General features: G+C 35.6%; 1 protein-coding gene across 7 annotated transcripts in view; it reads right to left on the reverse strand.

Moving 5' to 3' along the window:
- The window catches only part of REPS1 (RALBP1 associated Eps domain containing 1), a 90,001-nt gene that overhangs the window by 31,688 nt on the left and 39,358 nt on the right, over nucleotides 1-18,955 (reverse strand). For 5 of the 7 annotated variants that reach the window (XM_061428134.1, XM_061428130.1, XM_061428131.1 and 2 more), the window contains exons 2-8: nucleotides 16,498-16,621; nucleotides 14,643-14,839; nucleotides 14,389-14,542; nucleotides 13,594-13,718; nucleotides 12,929-13,091; nucleotides 12,587-12,650; nucleotides 11,053-11,207 (exon numbers count right to left, since the gene is read on the reverse strand). In XM_061428134.1, the coding sequence (XP_061284118.1) occupies nucleotides 11,053-11,207; nucleotides 12,587-12,650; nucleotides 12,929-13,091; nucleotides 13,594-13,718; nucleotides 14,389-14,542; nucleotides 14,643-14,839; nucleotides 16,498-16,621 (982 nt within the window). The remainder of the gene's footprint in view (nucleotides 1-11,052; nucleotides 11,208-12,586; nucleotides 12,651-12,928; nucleotides 13,092-13,593; nucleotides 13,719-14,388; nucleotides 14,543-14,642; nucleotides 14,840-16,497; nucleotides 16,622-18,955) is intronic. The other 2 variants (XM_061428136.1, XM_061428133.1) reach the window with 1 other exon arrangement.

An 18,955-nucleotide genomic window follows, 5' to 3' on the forward strand; every position in this document is an offset into this window, starting at 1 on the left:
CAAGTCTTCCCTGTAACCAAGAAGCAGCATATATTTTTAAGGGAGACAGCAAAAGGAGAGAAAGAACCCAGGCACCAACAAAAAGCAAAGTCAATAAGACCACATGAAACAAACTTATCGTTAGGCTCACTAGCGTTTACAGACTTAACCGAGAGGGCTACAAATCCATGACACAATTTCAAAGTGGTTTTTAAAGTATTATGTGATATCATGTTCTACTTTTAATTAGTTAAATAAAAAAGTAAATGTTGCTCAGTCGTGTCCGACTCTTTGCCACCCCATGGACTGTAGCCTACCAGGTTCCTCTGTCCATGGGATTTTCCAGGCAAGAATACTGGAGTGGGTTGCCATTTCCTTCTCCAGGAGAACTTCCCAACCCAGGGATTGAACCCAGGTCTCCTGAGTTGTAGGCAGACGCTTTACCATCTGAGCTACCGGGGAAGTCTTTAATTAGTTAAGGCCTCACCTAAGCTCTCTCTTAAACTATAATTTTAAAATGGAAGAAAATTTCAAGGGTAACTAAATTCTCATTCCAATCTTCCCAAGTTTTACATGGCTTTGAATATAATTCCTGTCTGAAAATCACATTAACTTTGCCAAATTAATGGAGTATACCTAATCTGTTTAGAACCTGTGTCAAAAAATATGATTCTAATATCCGTCCCTATCTTTTTGTTTGTAACCATGGGCAAGCTGAATAAAATAAACAGCACCTGAGTTTCTCCATCAGAAAGGAAGACACTTGCCATTAACTGTTAGTACTATATTTCAGATTCCTATAGAGACAGACATATAATAACTTAGTGAAGTATAGGTTTAACCTTTCAATCTATTCGTAAGTAAATCCTTCAAACTTTAGTACTGAACATAGAACCTAATACTTACTAAGCACTCAAATATTTACTGAATGAGTTACTTTTTGTGATCTTCATTTAAATTCATTCTTTAGTGTTATTTCCCTAAAACCAGAGTTAACTACTGAGACTCTGAAAAGTTCTCAGAATTTTTCTTCACCTTATTGTGAACATGATTACCTCGAAATATCAATACTTCTCTTTTACTCACCCTGACATTACTTCTTTATAGTCGTATCACACTGCAAGTTCTAATCTATCATATTTTGATAAATTTTGGTTTTCAAAGATCAAGAGTTATTCAGATTTCTTTCTTACTTCCATGCCTTCTCAATAAAAGTGCCATAGTGATACCGAACCAGTAAGAGGCAGAAATGCTTTAAATAACGTTCAATGAAGACGTTTTAACTCAAAGCTCTCAGAGAACAACTAATGAAAAAAATTATTTATGATAAATAGTAGCAGCAAATTCCTCATGGAGACAGCTTATGGTTTTCAGTCTGGACCAAAATCATGGGCTTTTTTTCCTATGGTAACAAAGGGAAAGGGAGCTGAAGGAGGATATGGCTATAGATCTAACGGTTTACTGGAAGTGAAACTGTTAGAAGGATAGAGATTGAAGAAGTATCTTTAAAAGATCCCTCAAAGCAGGTATTAAAGAAAAGAGAAACAGAATAAAAATAGTATTAACTACAGGATGATTAATTTTCAAAAGAACCTATTCAAAAGTCATATTCCATTTTAACTTAAGCTCTGAGTATCACCTCAGAGCACACTGGGGCCCTCATTTGACTGTCTAGATCTCTGTTTTCCCGTTAGTCCACTCCTGAGAGACTTAGGGCCAGAGGGCATGCCACTATCACTGCTGAAGTTCAGGTCTGGGATGGATTCTGGGTACCTCTCTAATTCACTGGTGTAAAGGTGCAGCAGGTCTAGCCTCTTGAGGCTGAGAACTGAAGTTAGTCACTCAAATAATTACACTTCATAATCATCCCAAAACAGTTATTTCCCTAAAGTAGTAGTTCTTAAAAATGTGAACCATGGACTCCTGGGAACCCCCATGACTCTGCTAGGGAGTCTAAAAAGTCTGTTGTTTTTGTAATAGTAATAATGCTTTTCCCCTGTGCTGGCACATGCACTGATGGTGCAAAAGCAATGGTGGGTAAAGCTGCTAGCTTATCAGCAAGAATTAAGCCAGAGGCTCCTAAATACACTAGCAGTCATTGTGGTCTTTACTGCCAGGCATTCCAGTTAAAATATATAAAAATAAATAAACCAATAACTTCACTAAAGAGTGTTAACAATTCAGCAGTAAGAATTATTAATTTTATTAAATTTCACCCCAAAACTCATTTTTAAAATACTCTGTATGATAAAATGGGAAACATATATAAAGCACTTCTCCATACTAAAGTGCAGTGGTTTTCTCATGGAAAACTACTTGTGTTCAGTTGTTAGCTCAACAGGCCACTTTTTTCACTGAACACTATCATGCTTGAAAGAACAGTTGATAAAACTATATAATTATTCATACATGGTACAGCACAGATTTCCTAAAAAATGGACTAAGTGACCCTGTATCTAAAATAACTATTGTCAATATTTGTTATCAATGACAAAGTTTGAACTTTTAAGTGAAAGTTGGTATTCTGGAAAATGTATACCATGTCTATAAGCTCAAGAGCTTCCCAGTACTTAAAAGACTTCTTCGATAAGATAGGTTGTAATGGTAACAACTACACTTTTTGATATTTTACAATAAAACGTTCCAACATTTCAAAGAGCTGTACAACTCAATGAACTGATATTTTATAAATAATCAATGCATTATGTTATAAAACCATGCGTGGGTAAAAGATTCATTCAAAGTGCAAGACAGATCTATGTAATAGTACAAACAATTCATTAATATGGCTTCAGTTTTCACTGCAATTAATCTTTAAGAAATTACTATTTGTTGAGTTTTGGGCTAGTATCAAAGAATATCCAAAATTATATGAAAATAGTCCTTCCTTTTACTATGTGAGGCCAAATTTTCTTCATGTACCAAGAATTAGCAATCTTTTTCTAAAAAAGGCCAGAGAGTAAATATTTAAGGCTTTATAGGCTTTAAAGTCTTTGTTGCAACCACTCAAATATGCTACTGTGGTCAAAAGAAGCCACAGGTAATTCATAAAGGAATAGGCTTGGCTGTGTTTCAATAAAATTTTATTTTTGGATGCTGAAACTTGAATATCATATATTTTCATGTGTGATAAATTTATTCTCTCTTGAAAACAAAAACCACTCTTTGCTTGTGGGTTATACAAAAACAGTCAGTAAACTGGCTCTGGTCTCAGGGCTTAAGTGTGCCAACCCCTACTATACTTCAAACTAAAACACTCATCAGACTGAATGTAGTATGCAGATAGATGAGATCTAAGCTGTCTTCTATTAAACCAAATATTAAAGAGATTTGCAAAGTTGTAAAACAATGCCACCCTTTTTGCAATAGTTATTTTCCTAAAAATATCTACGCTAATAAGGGGTCTATTTTTATTTCAAAATAAAGAAGTATTTTTTTAAGTGTATCATTTTTAATTCCTAATAAAGTTACTATTGATAGATCTAATCTACAAAAACAGAGCTTTTTTGAGGGTCCACAAACTTTTTTAAGAATATAAAGAGGTCCTAAGACAAAAAACTTTGAAAAAAATCACTGTCCTAGAAAATTCAAAAATTATCTCTGGAATAAATTAGCAAAATTACCCACTGGTTCTTTCTTAATTTCATACATAGAACAAATGGCAGTAGATAAAGAGCAAATTACCTATATTCTAGAAACTAACAGTCATGAGTTGGAGAGGAGGCATTAAGTGTATAAATTAACTGCACTTCCTTCAACTTGGCTCCTTATAAATACTCCAACAAAGGGCTTCATGCCCATCCACAAGGGTTAAGTCTTTAAGACTGTATTCTTACGGAGGCAGGGGTGTAGTTTTACTCTTACCTGATGCAGTGTTCCAACCTAGCCTCCTGCTGGAACACTGTGTCAACCCTGCCTCCCTCCTGAGGGTTCTGCTCTGCCCCTGACATCATCAGAGCATCAGGGCTGAAAAAGAAGAGCATGAGCCTAAATTATTTGTTAAAGTCAACCCCAAAAGGGCTTTTATGCAGAAAGTATTTCCATGTATAAAAAGTTTGTCTGGAAGACACAACCTAGTATGATCATACTGATGTACTATCAACCTACACTGAACAGTTAGTAGTAGTAATATTAAAAATACACGCCTTATTTTCACAATAGCACTAGCAAATAAACAGTCAGTAGTTTTCATCCTTCAAGCCTCCAGAGACTCTGAAAACTTGCCCAGATTCAATTCAGTTCAGTTTACCTCCTGAACAAGCTCTCTCATGAAGAGCTTCAGTTTTATTCTAGGTTTATAACCTACCTAACACAAATTTATCTTATTTTCCTAGTATTATACTCAATATACTAAAAAACTATTTCAAAAATGACTGCCAGATACTATTAATCTTTTACAAATATATATACACTACCTGAAATCTTATGGTTTAAAACTTATTTTTTCAAGTAGCAAAACAAATCCAAGAAGAGTTCTTCAGAATGAAGGTTCAAGGTTCTAAGTTCATTTAACAGCTTCATCTAAGCAAAAGTAACTATATCTTTTATTTATTTTAGGTGTAAATATTATCTGTACAAGAAAAAAAGTTTTAATTTAAAAAAGCAGGTTTCAATAAATTTTGAGTTTTCAAAAACAAACCCTATTTATTAGTACTTTTCTCATTCATATTTTTAAAAGACGAGGCAAGAAATGCATATGCAGAAAGAAATTAAGGACTCAGTTTAAGATATGCTTTGCCTTGAATGATATTACATGGATCAAAAAACTAAGCTCTAGTTCCAAAATTAATTCTACTTCTCCCTGATACTCCATAAATGGAAACCTACTGAGAAAGCAGATCTTAAGAAGGACTCAATTTTGAATTAAAACCAAAGATTTTTACTTCTAAAATTGAAGTAAAAACATGTCCAACAAGGTTTGAAAAGAATAAAACATTTACCCCAAATACTAAACTGCACTTCTCTTTTTTTTTTGCAGTATTTATCAGTATTTTATAGCAAATACTGTTTTGACTTAGCTATTATACTTCAAAGAAAACTACCTACAGATATATGGGAGGTTTCCATTGTCTAAGGATACCTAAAATGGAAAAAGCCCATTTAAAGCTAATCCAATTAAAATAAGGACTCAAGTTTCATAAACAGAAAAAAACAACTAAACTGGGGCTTTAAGACTAACATAGAAAATGAGTATAAAGAATAAAAGATGTTAAAAATTTGGGGTGAAATTTGGTGGCATAATTAATAAAAGCAAGAATTCAGTAGTGTGCATTGTTACTGAGGGCCTATAAGTAAATACAGTAAACAAAGATACAAGATGCAAGAAGACGAGGCTCCCATTTATTTCCATGGAGCTCTCATCCTAACAGAGCAAGACAGACATCCTTCACTTCATTTTGACTTTCACAACACAATCATCAAGACAAAATCTCATTTCTGCAAAAATAATTAAGGGTATCATTAAATATTCCCAAGAGTCTTATTAAATCTACTGTATTTAAACCATAATATTGTAAAGCCCCTAGTGTCATTCTTGCAGAGATTTTCTCCTTTAAGTATGAGCTAGCCTTGTTTGTCAATTTCTGCCAGGAATTTGAGGAGGCTAAGTACTTTTTCCAATTTCATTAAGTGGTGCCCCTTTGCCAGTATTTGCAGTTGTTCTGATTCATCAGTTCCAATACCCCACTATCTGAAAAGAAGGACGCCATTAAGAATGTATACAGATATGGGGGTGGGATGTGCTTGAGAACTAATTCCTTAGGTGTAGTGGTAATGGTGAATATTGTGCCTATTTTTATTATTTTTATCTTTGCAACTAAAGGCACGTGGAGAGCCAATTTTCCAAAACAAAGATTCAACTTTCTTTGTACAAAACAAAGACATGTGTTTTTTTTTTCTCCCAGCACCATTTTAAACGTAAAGCCAGGAAGTTATCTGAAAATTCCATCAATATGAAGCTGGTTGAATGAAGGAACATTCATATGTATGACAAAGAATGTGACAACTCTATATGTAATAAAGTACAGAGATGTCCAACATTATTAGAAAAAAATTCACAGATGTATAGTGTGATTGCACTTGTATAAAAACAGCTGTATGTGTTATTTCTGTAGGCTTTTATATGTTAAATTTTCTGGGTGAAAGAAACTTAACATTAATCAACCTAGTCTCAAGTATGGCTTTTTGGCAAATTACTCATAAATTAAAAAGTCTCTGGCTTTAAAAACATTCATGTTAAGTACCACTAGGAGCTTAGAGACCTATGCTATGTATCATATTAACAACAATGAAATACACTCAAATTTACTGCTTAAAGAAGTGATTATGGAGAAGGACACAGAATAGTGAACAAATTCCTTTCCATCTCTGAGTATCTCAACCAGATACTACCAAGGTGCTCATGTGAGCAGTGTGGCGTGAAGACAGGAAACGGTTTTAAAAAACAAGTGGTTCAGTCATTTGGACATTTCAAAAACGTGAACGCCTACTTACGTACACAGTCTGCACCCTGTTAGATACTTAAATACAGTGAACAAGACAGATCTGGTTACTACCTGATACAGTTGTGGTAAGCTAGCAATGTAACCTTAATCTTTTTTTCAAGTGGGGTATATAAATTGGGAGACTGGGAATCAACACATATATGCTACTATTTATATAAAATAGGTTACTAATAAGAACCTACTGCACAGCACTGAATATTCATTGGAAGGACTGATGCTGAAGTTGAAGCTCCAATACTTTCAGGCACCTGGTCCAAAGAGCCAACTCACTGGAAATGACTCTGATGCTGGGATATATTGAGGGCAGGAGAAGAAGTGGGCAGTGGCAGAGGATGAGAGGGTTAGACAGCATCTCTGATTCAATGGACAGGGGTTTGAGCCAGCTGTGGGAGATAGTGAAGGACAGACGAGCCTAGTGTGCTGCAGTCTGTGGGGTCACAGAGTCAGACATGCCTTAGCAACTTAACAATGAGAACTGCATTGCCAAATTCAGAGATGTTCAATGTTAAATATTTTAATTCAGGTCCACAGAAGTACTTCTACCTATGAGCCTTAGAGTTTTCCTGGTTTATCTGATATTTGTGCTTAGTCGCTCAGTCGTGTCTGACTCTTTGCGACCCCATGGCACACCAAGCTACTCTGTCCATGGAATTCTCCGGGCAAGAATATTGGAGTGAGTTGCCATGTTCTCCTCCAGAGGATCTTTCCAACCCAGGGATTGAACCCTGGTCCCCCACATTGCAGGCAGAGTCTTTACCATCTGAGCCACCAGAGAAGCCATCTGATATTTAATCCTATAAATCTGTTCAAATGACTTTGGATAAAATACATATTATCCCACCTACGTTTGCACGCCTACAGAAAACTTACTTCAAGCAACTGCAACTCGTCATCATTGTTCATCATCTACCTTTCTATAAGAGTTATTTAAATTATAAATACAGAATACTTGTGGAGCTAATGGCTCAGTGGTAAAGAATCTGCCTGCCAATGCAGGAGACTTGGGGGTTCAATCCCTGGGTCAGGATGATCCTCTGGAGAAGGAAATGGGAACCCATTCCAGTGTCCTTGCCTGAGAAAGCCCATGGACAGAGGAGCCTGGCAGAGTCCAGTCCATGGGATTGCAAAAGAGTTAGATATGACTTAGCAACTAAACAAAACAACAACAAAACATCATAAACTTATGACAACAAATGATTTTATTTTCAAAGATATAAATGTTAAGAAAAATATTTTACTTTAAAAATGGCACATATTTAGCATAATAATGCAGAGTACATCATGAGAAACACTGGGCTGGAAGAAGCACAAGCTGGAATCGAGATTGCTGGGAGAAATATCAATAACCTCAGATATGCAGATGACACCACCCTTATGGCAGAAAGTGAAGAACTAAAGAGCCTCTTGATGAAAGTGAAAGAGGAGAGTGAAAAAGTTGGCTTAAAGCTCAACGTTCAGAAAACGAAGATCATGGCATCTGGTCCCATCACTTCATGGGAAATAGATGGGGAAACAGTGGAAACAGTGGCTGACTTTATTTTTCTGGGCTCCAAAATCACTGCAGATGGTGACTGCAGCCATGAAATTAAAACACGCTTACTCCTTGGAAGGAAAGTTATGACCAACCTAGATAGCATATTTAAAAGCAGAGACATTACTCTGTCAAAAAAAGTTCATCTAGTCAAGGCTATGGTTTTTCCAGTAGTCATGTATGGATGTGAGAGTTGGACTGTGAAGAAAGCTGACCGCCGAATAACTGATGCTTTTGAACTATGGTTGGAGAAGACTCTTGAGAGTCCCTTGGACTACAAGGAGATCCAACCAGTCCATCAGTCCTGGGTGTTCATTGGAAGGACTGATGTTGAAATGCCAATACTTTGGCCATTTGATATGAAGAGCTGACTCATTTGAAAAACCCTGATGCTGGGAAAGATTGAGGGAAGGAGGAGAAGGGGACAACAGAGAATGCGATGGTTGGATGGCATCACTGACTCAATGGACATGGGTTTGGGTGGACTCCAGGAGTCGCTGATGAAGAGTGAGGCCAGGCGTGCTGTGGTTCATGGGGTCGCAAAGAGTCAGACATGACTGAGCGATTGAACTGAACTGAATTCAATAATTATTTACTGAGCTACTTAGTGCTTGCTTGCAAAGTGCAAGGCCCTGAGGATACTACAATGAATATGATCATTTCTAGTTTTTTAAGGTGCTCAGAATGTTGTAGTAGAAGGAGGGGACAACAGAACAGGATTCAGCATAATGTGTGCTGAAATGAACAGCAACGTAGGATATGCTTCGACAGATCAGAGAAGACAGAAACCACCTATGCCTGTAAGTCACAAAGACTCCACAGAAGGGATATTTATGATAAGTTCTCAGGTCAGCCAAAAGAAAGTATTTAGGTATTTCTCCTTTAATTGGGAACTTCTAGAAACACAGCTATTTAAAAATGGTTTTTAAATATACTGATTGAATCACAGTGTCACACAACAATTTCTGTATTTCAAGGGACTTTGTGTCATATAAATCTCAGGCTTACAGTAGGTAAAAGAAAAAAGATTAAATGGTTCTTCCCACCTCCAAACAGAACTCCAAATTTGACTCATTGGAAAAGACTGATGCTGGGAGGGATTGGGGGCAAGAGGAGAAGGGGACGACAGAGGATGAGATGGCTGGATGGCATCACTGACTCGATGGACGTGAGTCTGAGTGAACTCCGGGAGTTGGTGATGGACAGGGAGGCCTGGCGTGCTGCGATTCATGGGGCCGCAAAGAGTCGGACACAACTGAGCGACTGATCTGATCTGATCTGAAAGCAGATTTTAATCTAATATCGTGTGGTCAAAACATTTACAATAAATGTGACTAGAAAACCATATAATATTATATTAGAATTGAAAAAAAAACACCTGTAAAATTATAGTTAGAGCAATAATGTATAGATACATGCAGGCAAAAAACCAGAGTGTCTCTTTGCTAAACAAATCCAGCAGACGTAAAAAGACAAATGCCCAGGAAAGAACTTCTTGAATCATCAGTCTTAAAACTCCATCAGATCAACATGACAAAGAACAAGACTTTATTTAAATTAAAGAAAGAAAAAAAGACTCCATTGCCAAAACGTGAAAGCCAGATTTCACCTATCTGAATCCAACAGTTAATAAGACCACAGAAGTCTCCAGAAAATGACATACAACAGAATAAGTCTGACTCATTTCTTGTTAGTACACTACCAGTTTTTACAAAATTAAAGTCATAGAAAATCTCTACATACAAGGTCCAATTTAGAAATCAATGATACAGCAAGTCTGTAGCTACCTCAACTGTTTCCCTTTTGGCTTACCTAACAAATACGCTAAATAAAGAAGTAATTTTTATCTATTTCTTAATTAGGTAAACCAAAGCAAAGTTATCTAACAAAAACACTTAGCCTTCAGCTCAAGTTAGAGGGTAACTGATACCAAATAACTACCTGAAATGATCAGGAAAATCCTGGGATTCTCACAGGATAGAGTTTGTAAAAACTGAAACCAACAGTAAATTATTTAATCAACCTATTGGTTGATAATAAGTCAGGATACAATTCAAATCCTAAAATAGGTAAAATTCACATTTCACGTGGAGAAACAGATGAAAAAAACAGAGTAAATGGTTAGAACTTGCCCAAGTCAGAGACTAATTAACAAACCAGAAGCACACTCAGGTTCTTAACTCCAAGGAGACTTGTTCTCTTCTGGACAGTAATGACGCGTATATGGTTCCTTCCATGTAATTTAGAAAAAGAAGTCAGATCATTTCATTTTTGAGTTAAATAGAAGTTGCCCTTTTAACAGCCAAATTCTGTTCTATCTTCTTAGAACTATAAAATTCTTTCCAACATAATAGACAAAAGAGAATTTAGATTTAAAAAATTTGAAAACAGTAACTTAGTTTTAATTAAACTTGTTAAGAATTTAGCATTAATTTCCTCTTATTCATTCAGAATGCAAGAAAAATGTATTCTATTCCTGTTTCCTTTTAAAGAAAGCTACCAGTCAATATGAGCCCTTATAAAAACTTTCTGGTAAACATTTTTTAAAAGCATTATCTATAATCAAATACAAATTTTCCAGACTTCTTCAGAATCTGAAGAAAAGAAGTGGGCTTTTTAAAGCAAATGCTTTCAGACTGCAAAGATCTAATGATAAAACAAGATGCATTAAATGAAAAAATGCTGATAATGAAGACTGGCTACTTTACCCACTTCAGATAATTTATAATACAGTTAAATGCCACAAAATAACAAGACACTGTGAAATGCTCTTCAGATCTTCACAATTCATAAGTGTTAAGTGAAACAGTAGCATACACAGTGGTATATATTCTTTATCTTTTTATTTCAAGTTTACTAAATAAGTGAAACCATTATTCCGGGTTTAGCCCATATAGTCTATTCTGATGGCAAATCTATGTACTTCTGATGAAATGTCTAAGCTCTTAACCTAAATTATAACATTTTGATTTTGCTTTAAGGATCAAGTGTTATATTTATGAAGGTATGCAGTCAGGTCTTTTCAGCTCCTGATCTTACCTGCTGAATCTTCCAAATCAATCAGTTTGGGCATTAAGCTCTCAGGGAGTTTTTCCGGTAAGTCATAGCCATTCTTCCTAGCAACTACCAGATGAAAAGCAGCACAAAACTCATCCAGTGTCAAGGCTCCATCTTTATCAAAGTCTGAGAGTTCCCTAGAATAAAAACTTATTATTAATATGATCATATTCTGCTTTGGCTCCTTTTAGGTTTCAAAAAGAAGCAAGAGAAATTATTTCCCAGAAAATAGCAATTAAGAATTTAAAAAATTCCACAGATGGAAGGATATGTAATATGTAATATAACGACACGCATGCTAAGTTGCTTCAGTCATGTCCGACTCTGTGACCCCATGGACTGTATAGCCCGCCAGGCTCCTTGGCCCATGGGATTCTCCAGGCCAGAATACTGGAGTGTGTTGCCATGCCTTTCTCCAAGGGATCTTCCCTACCCAGGGATCGAACCCAGGTCTCTTATGTCTCCTGCATTGGCAGGCGGGTTCTTTACCACTAGTGCCACCTGGGAAGCCCAAAACAAATATAGCAAACTGTTAATTGTAGGCAGTGGGCATATGGGTGTTCAAGGCACAATTCTTTACGCTTTTCTGTATACTTTAAATTCTCATAATAAAATGCTGAAAAAATAGTCCCAATAAATAAAGTCACCAAAAAATGACCTTTAACACACTTGCATTTCTAGTAAAAGGATTTAGTTAAATCCTGGCTTACTTAATAAGTCACTGAAATTTTTAAAAATTGTTTTTATTGTTATCAAATTTCTACATGTATGCATTTTAAAGCATTTAACAGAATTACAAGTCCTGATACATTGAAACAGCAGCCCCACCCTGGTGTCCATTTCCTGGTTGCAGAAACAATCATTTTTTAATTTACTACCTTAAATTACATAAATGTTAACAGCATGCATATATTGCCAGTTATTGATTTTTCAGTTTTAGGCATTATCTACGTACTTCCTACCATAGTATCCTATGTGTCTAAAGATGCTACTAACAAAGTAATTTAGAATATAAATAAATACATTGATATAAAGTAGAAATAACATGTATTTATCTGATAATTGCTTTTAAAAAGTAATTTGTGATTGCAGTTTGTGCTCTAACGGCTAATTTCAACTACATACCAGCTATCCTGAGTCTCAGTCTAAATTTAAATGGGAGCTAAGCATGTTCTTGAGATCATGCCTTGGTATAGGACTTACTAACCCTGTTAAAAAACAAATGGGATAAACATACCATGTATGAGCAAACCAGCTTTTATGCCACACATTATTCTCTCAACAAAACAGCTGATACAGCTTAAAAACTTTTAGCACACTTTAAAGAACTACTGCAGAGTAATCACTTAGTTCCTTTCTAAAGAGTGAGAGAGAAGCTGGATATTATGAGGCAATACTGAGTTCTTTGAGAACATTCTTGAAAAGGTTACTCTAATAGTTTAAGTTCAAAAATCTACCTGCTGTAAACTCTTTTGAAACAACCCACATTACCCAACTAATGATATACCACACTTACCAAATATGAGAAAGTTCAAGAATAGGAAGTTTTGATTTTGTAAAAAACTCTTTAGCTGCAGATCCTGAAATATTAAAACAGTGTTGTTTAGTGTTATTCTGAACTTACAGCTCCAAGAATAAAATGTGAGGTAAGAGTCTTAAGACTTCTGCCACTGAGAAAAAGGTAACCTTAACATGTGCACATGTCATATTTTTGATTTCCAGTGACCATAAACTTTTTAGACAATTTGAGAATTAATTTATCCTTTATCATCACTGATGAATGAAACCATGTCTTTGAGATTATGAAACTGAGACCGTCCTATCCCATTTAGAAGAACTTCTGTTTTTAACAACTCACCTGGAATAAATCCATTTAGATCAGGCTGAATGGTTTTAAATTGATTTACATAATACTGTCTTTGTTCATCTGTTATTTTCCAAGGATCGTCATAACTACTGGATTGCCTACGAATTTCATTGGCAGTTGTAGCTGAGGCTACAGTTCGTACTGTTGTCTGGTCCTGTAATGAAACATTTTTTCCTCAGTACAGTATCTATCTATATGACTATATGGACCAAGATCGTTAAGTTACTTATCTTTGAAAGTAAAACTTACTTTTTGTGGATGTTTAAAAATAAGCCTTAACTCATCAGCAAACCACATATTTGTTACATAGGTTATTAAACATTTTTGCACAAAGATTACATAAATATGTAGAATGATAGCAATATGTAAGCAACAGAAAGCTATGTAAAAGGTGCTAAGAAAGCCAAGCAAATACATTCCTAGATGCAGAAACGTTTCAAAACTTCACTATGGGATTAGCAAGAAAATCAGCCAAAACTTTCAATAAAACGTTCCAATGAAAACAGACTTGAAGAAAAGGCACAAAGTTCTTTTTTGTTTTAATAAAAGAGTGAACTTGCATTTATAAAATGTGCAACAGCAAAATATAAAAACAATGACAGCAGCAATACTCTTAATGAAGCAAATAAAAATGCAATACCAATAAAATGTCACACCTGGACAGAAGCAGGATGCATGGTTAAAAGAGTACTGGTTGGTGGAGTATCAGCAAAACTGACCCAATTTTCTTGAGGTGGAGGTGGAGAATGTCCTGACCACACTGCATCACCAGCAGAAGAACCTAAAAACGGAATGGGTAAACATGCTGACTCACTTTTGGAAGAAAAAATAAAGTTACCAGGTTTTTAATGATAACAAATCACCAGACATATGAACAAGTTTTCTTTTAAAAAGCTAACTCTGAGGAAATATTAACAACTTCCAAAATGGAATCTTACCTGCCAATTTAAAATTAGACCTCATTTGGCATAATAACCAATTTACTGCTATAATAAGCAATACAGCAGCAGAATCATTTTTATAACAAAGTATACTTCCCTTCACTAATATAATAAATATACCTGGGAATATATCTCCGATATAATATATCTCTTATACATTTTACCCTTCAGATAGAATCTGATACCTATAAACTTTTGTCTAAGCATCATAGATATAAGTAAATGCAATTATACTCAATTTACTTAGAAACTTTCACAGTTGGCTTTTGCTTCTATTTAAGGCACTTAATGAGTCTGAGTAAACTCCAGGAGTTGGTAGTGGACAGGGAGGCCTGGCGTGCTACAGTCCATGGGGTTGCAAAGAGTCAGACATGACTGAGCGACTGAACTGAACTGAACTGAACTTATAAATTAAAAGCTGACTTCGAGGCAACTCTTAAAGGAACATTCTTAAGTTTCCTTCCATCTACAGCCCTTAATAAATGTTACTTTAAAAAATTTTCTAAATACCTGATTGTGCTTCACCAAAGGGAGACCAGAACGGCCCAGGTCCTGCAAGAGGCCTCTCGCTGTTTCCTCCGCTGGGATGGCGGTTGTGCTTCCTCCACGTGTGTGGAGAAGCCGGTGGAGACTGCTGTGGCGAGACTACTGGGGACACAGGTTCCTAGAAAGAACATCATTATTTGAAAATTTAAATTTTAAGGTAACATGTTTTAGTGTAAGCATTCCCACAGTACATCAGCTGACAGCATGTACATGATTACCTGCTGATCTACAGATGCACGAGGCTGCACAGTATCATGGCTTGTGGACCCTTTTTTCACTTGTCCCCTGCCAGGTGGTGGGGGGATTACACCAGAGTAAGACCCTTGATTTTCAGAATCTGAAGAATATGAGGTTGGATGACGAGATTCCTGTTCATTCTTTGAAGCAACAAATCTTGGCAGAGGAAGGTCCTTTACTGTTAACCACAAAAATAATTATTACTTCAAAACGAAACAGGGTATACACATTAAAAATCTGAAATAAGAGATGAATTTGTTATTAGAAAGAATTTTTGCAAAAACTAAGAAACAATAGACACAAAATGTTTATCGCCACAAAATTCAGATCATCTCCCTTAGATTGTTTAGGTAAACTCTGATCTAGAAGATAGTAGTAACAGCACTCTGTCACTCTAAGGGGTTAAGCTGTATGAAATGTTCAGTGCATGCCAGGCCTTTGTTTGTACTTTACATTTATCTCATAACCATATAAACCTTACAAAAATCCCCATTTTACAGATAAAAAAGTGAGACTCTAAGATGCCAAGGTCACTGACAGTAACCGACTGTTAGGATCTGCAGCCAGGTCAATCTGACCCTGAAGCCTAGACTGTTTCTACTCACACTGGTTCCCTAAAGGAAGATGTTAGAGCTCTAAACAAAACAAGACTATGCACTAAGTTTGAACTAGATTAATCTAGACATTTTCACTGAAGAAATTAATGAAAACATCTTACTGTCCACCTGCCAAGGACACAGTTTACAAGGCGTTAGTTGTACCTCCCACTTTAGTCCAGCTATGACACTCCTAATGCAAATATTCTACATTCACTTTTAAATAGAGAAAAGGATAAAAGGCTGAGAATGTCTCTGCACATTTTTAGACTAGAACAATACAGCAGCAGCAGCATCTTTAGAAGAAAGTGTACTTTCCTGCACCATGATTACCTGCATTTCTCTTTAGAATCTCTGCATTAGGGAGGGAAAATAGTAATGTTTATGCAGTATTTATATAAAGGAAATAAAAATTACCTAAAAAGAATGTAAACTCTCAATTCTAGAACAATGAAATGAGAGCTCCACATTGAAAACTTCTGGATGACTATTAAACAGAGGTGCTACTTAAAACTATTTTATAAAAATTCTAACATTACAGAAAACCTCAAGTTTTCTCTTCCCACCCCATTCCCTATGAAAACCAAAGAACTCTGCATTTTAAGAATGAAGAAGAAATTCTTAAGGATTTAATTCTTAAGAAATTAAGAATTTTCAACTACTTAGGCATCAATGAGCCTTCAAATAATAGAAAACCACGTTATCCTAGGTGACACTTGTAGGGTGGGCAGATGCTTGCATTGGGGTTTTAGCCTGCCAATATTTTAACACTGTCTCTACCAATCAAAATTTTGGTTAACTAATACTTTCTAAACTTCAAATGGAACTTTCATAGCTTTTCCAAACAGGAAAACACTAAGCATAACATTGTTTTATACTTAGTAGAAAAGAATATAAGGAGGGCATATATGAGATAGTCACTACAATTCATCAGCTACCTTGATAAAATTATTCATCTAAATTCTAAGCAATTTTTAGTAAATTAAAGTTGTCATTTTAAGTTTTTATATTACCATAAAATATGTGTGATGTACATAAATGCCGTAACAGAGTTAAGGTAGACATATTTTTCTAATATTAACAAATGAAAAAAGTATGGCAAGAATAAAGTCACGATACTTTAACTCAAGGTCACAAATGCCACTGAAACATCAGAAAGACTCCACAGTTCTACCGACTTTACTTCACTTTTGATTAGAAGTTCATTTTCATTTCAGTTACTAATATATTCCATAGTTACCTGTATTTATACTTTCCACTCTTAAAGGGAAGCCAGACTGGGCAACAGCTACAAGTTTCAAAGCAATATAGAACTGACTTCTTCCAAAATAACCAAGTCTTGTCGCACCACAAAGCTCCATAATCTATAAAAGAAAAAAATGCTAATATCAAGAATTTTGACAATAATTCTCCACAAAAGCAGCTATCCGACCTCTCTAACTTTTCCAAAATACATAGCTGACATATGGCATATTACTCTCAACTGACGACCAACTCTTCAAGTTTCAGTTTTAAATGTTTGAAAATAAAAAGGCACTGACCTTACAACAGGTTATCATTCTCCTACTTAGTAAAATTCATGTGATAAACAATTATATTTTATTAAAAATAACTGGAACTTTTAGAAACAAATGTACCATCTATTCTTCTTCATAAACACTGTGCATACAATAGGGTCAAAAGTTTCTGCAACTAATAGATTATTACCCAGTCATTTAAGGTAAATCATAAAATGACATACTAAGTAGGAAAGGGCATGATCCATAATTTTGACCACATAAATACAAACTTTAAAACAACCAGATATATAAAGATTCTACCAGCAAGTTTGCTAGGTAAGATTGCGAATATGGGTTATTTCTCTTTACTCTCCAGATTATATTTAATGTGGTTATACTACTTTTCTTTAAAACAATAATTTTTGTTTGCCTTTTTTAAAAAAAAAAAAAGCATGAAGCCTTTTAAGGACTGTTCTAATAATTCAACAAATATTTCTTGACTGGCTACTACAAGTATCAAACTGTGCTCAGCCACTCAGTTGTGTGGGGCTCTTTGGATTGTAGCCCACAGGGAACCTCTGTCCATGGGATTTTTCAGGCAAGAATACTGGAGAGGGTTGCCATTTCCTTCTCCAGGGGAATCTTCCCAACCCAGGGATTAAACCTATGTTTCCTGCACTGGAAGGCAGAATCTTTACTGCTGAGCTATTGGGGAAAAGAGAATTTAGGTTACAAAATTAAATTATAATCCCAAAAGGTGTATTAATATCTATTATACAGACATCACAAAGTCACCCTAAAACAAGCACTAAGTAACCTTATCTCAGCTTCTCAAAAATCCAAATTCTTGTACAAAGAGAGCATATTTAGTCTAATTTAGTCTATTTTATTTTTCCCAACACATTCAAAGGAAGATTAAGGTACCTGAGATGTTGTGATACTAAGTCAGAAGTAAAGTATTTAGTAGAATTGCAAAGAAGTACCTATCAATGGTTCAGCAATATATCACAATAACAATAACCATTTGTTTACTTGCACTAGGAAAGACGACATTTTTGCTATGACTGATCATCATGGGAGGAAGTTCCTGTTTCTGTCACTAAGGGGCATCACTTCTGTGTAAATTTAAAAGGGCAAAGAGGATAAAGAGGCAGGTTTACATTAAGAGAACTACGGGGAAAAGGAGGGTGAGAGTTAAGAATGAAGAGCACACAGCCAGGCAGCATATGAAGGCATTGTGTTATGGTTATTGTGCCCACTGGGAACCCCCTCAGGGATCATTATACATCTCAGATACTTTTATTTATAACCCAAAGCATCTAAAATACACCAGGTAAGAGCTAGATAAAGGGAAGACCTAAAAGGGGATCACGTGTAGTTTGTTTATCCCTACTACATCTGTTTCAGGTGCCTGTGAGATTTTCAGGGGGAGATACCCTGGTAACAGAACAAAGAGGTAGAGTTCAGAAGGGAGTACATTGAGGAGCTGTGCTCCATCCTGGCAAGCAGACAGGAGGTCATGACTGAAGCTGGGGGACCAATAAATGAGACTGCCAGCAAGCCCAGAGTGACAAAAGGAAACCTAACAGGCAGGTATAAAAAGGAGCTTATGAAAGAGAAAGTGGGAAAAAATAGCAGCAGAAAGTGGGAAACCAAAGGTGGGACAAGGCTTTGGAAGGTGCGAGCAAGCTTTAACGGAAACAATCATTGCACACACAGATTTACATACAAGGTGTTATGAGAAGCCACCTAAACTTCCAAGAATAAATAAAAGTAATTATGGAATAGCCATATGAGAAAAATATGTAGCCTTTAAAATTCACTTATAGGATTAATGTTATGAAAGCAAAAAGCAGAACACAAAGCAGCATATACATAAGCATAACCCAATTCTATTATAATATATACATAAAAATGGTAGTGAATATGCCAGCATATATTTCTGGGTGCTGAGATTAAGGGATATTTCTATATTTATATACATGAGGCTGTATGTACTCCAAAAATATATAATATTATTTAATCAGAAAATTGATAATAAATAATTTCTAAAAAGAAGCAGCAGAACCCCCCAAAATGGGGGGGGGGGCGAAATATGATCTATGTTTTATAATTATGTTTTGTTACTTGAACAGTTATAGGGATGAGGTAGGATAAAATCCAGTTAGCAATGGGTTAAGGAATAAACAGGAGGAATTT

Source organism: Bos javanicus, chromosome 9, assembly GCF_032452875.1.
Source record: "Bos javanicus breed banteng chromosome 9, ARS-OSU_banteng_1.0, whole genome shotgun sequence".
Lineage (NCBI taxonomy): Eukaryota > Metazoa > Chordata > Mammalia > Artiodactyla > Bovidae > Bos > Bos javanicus.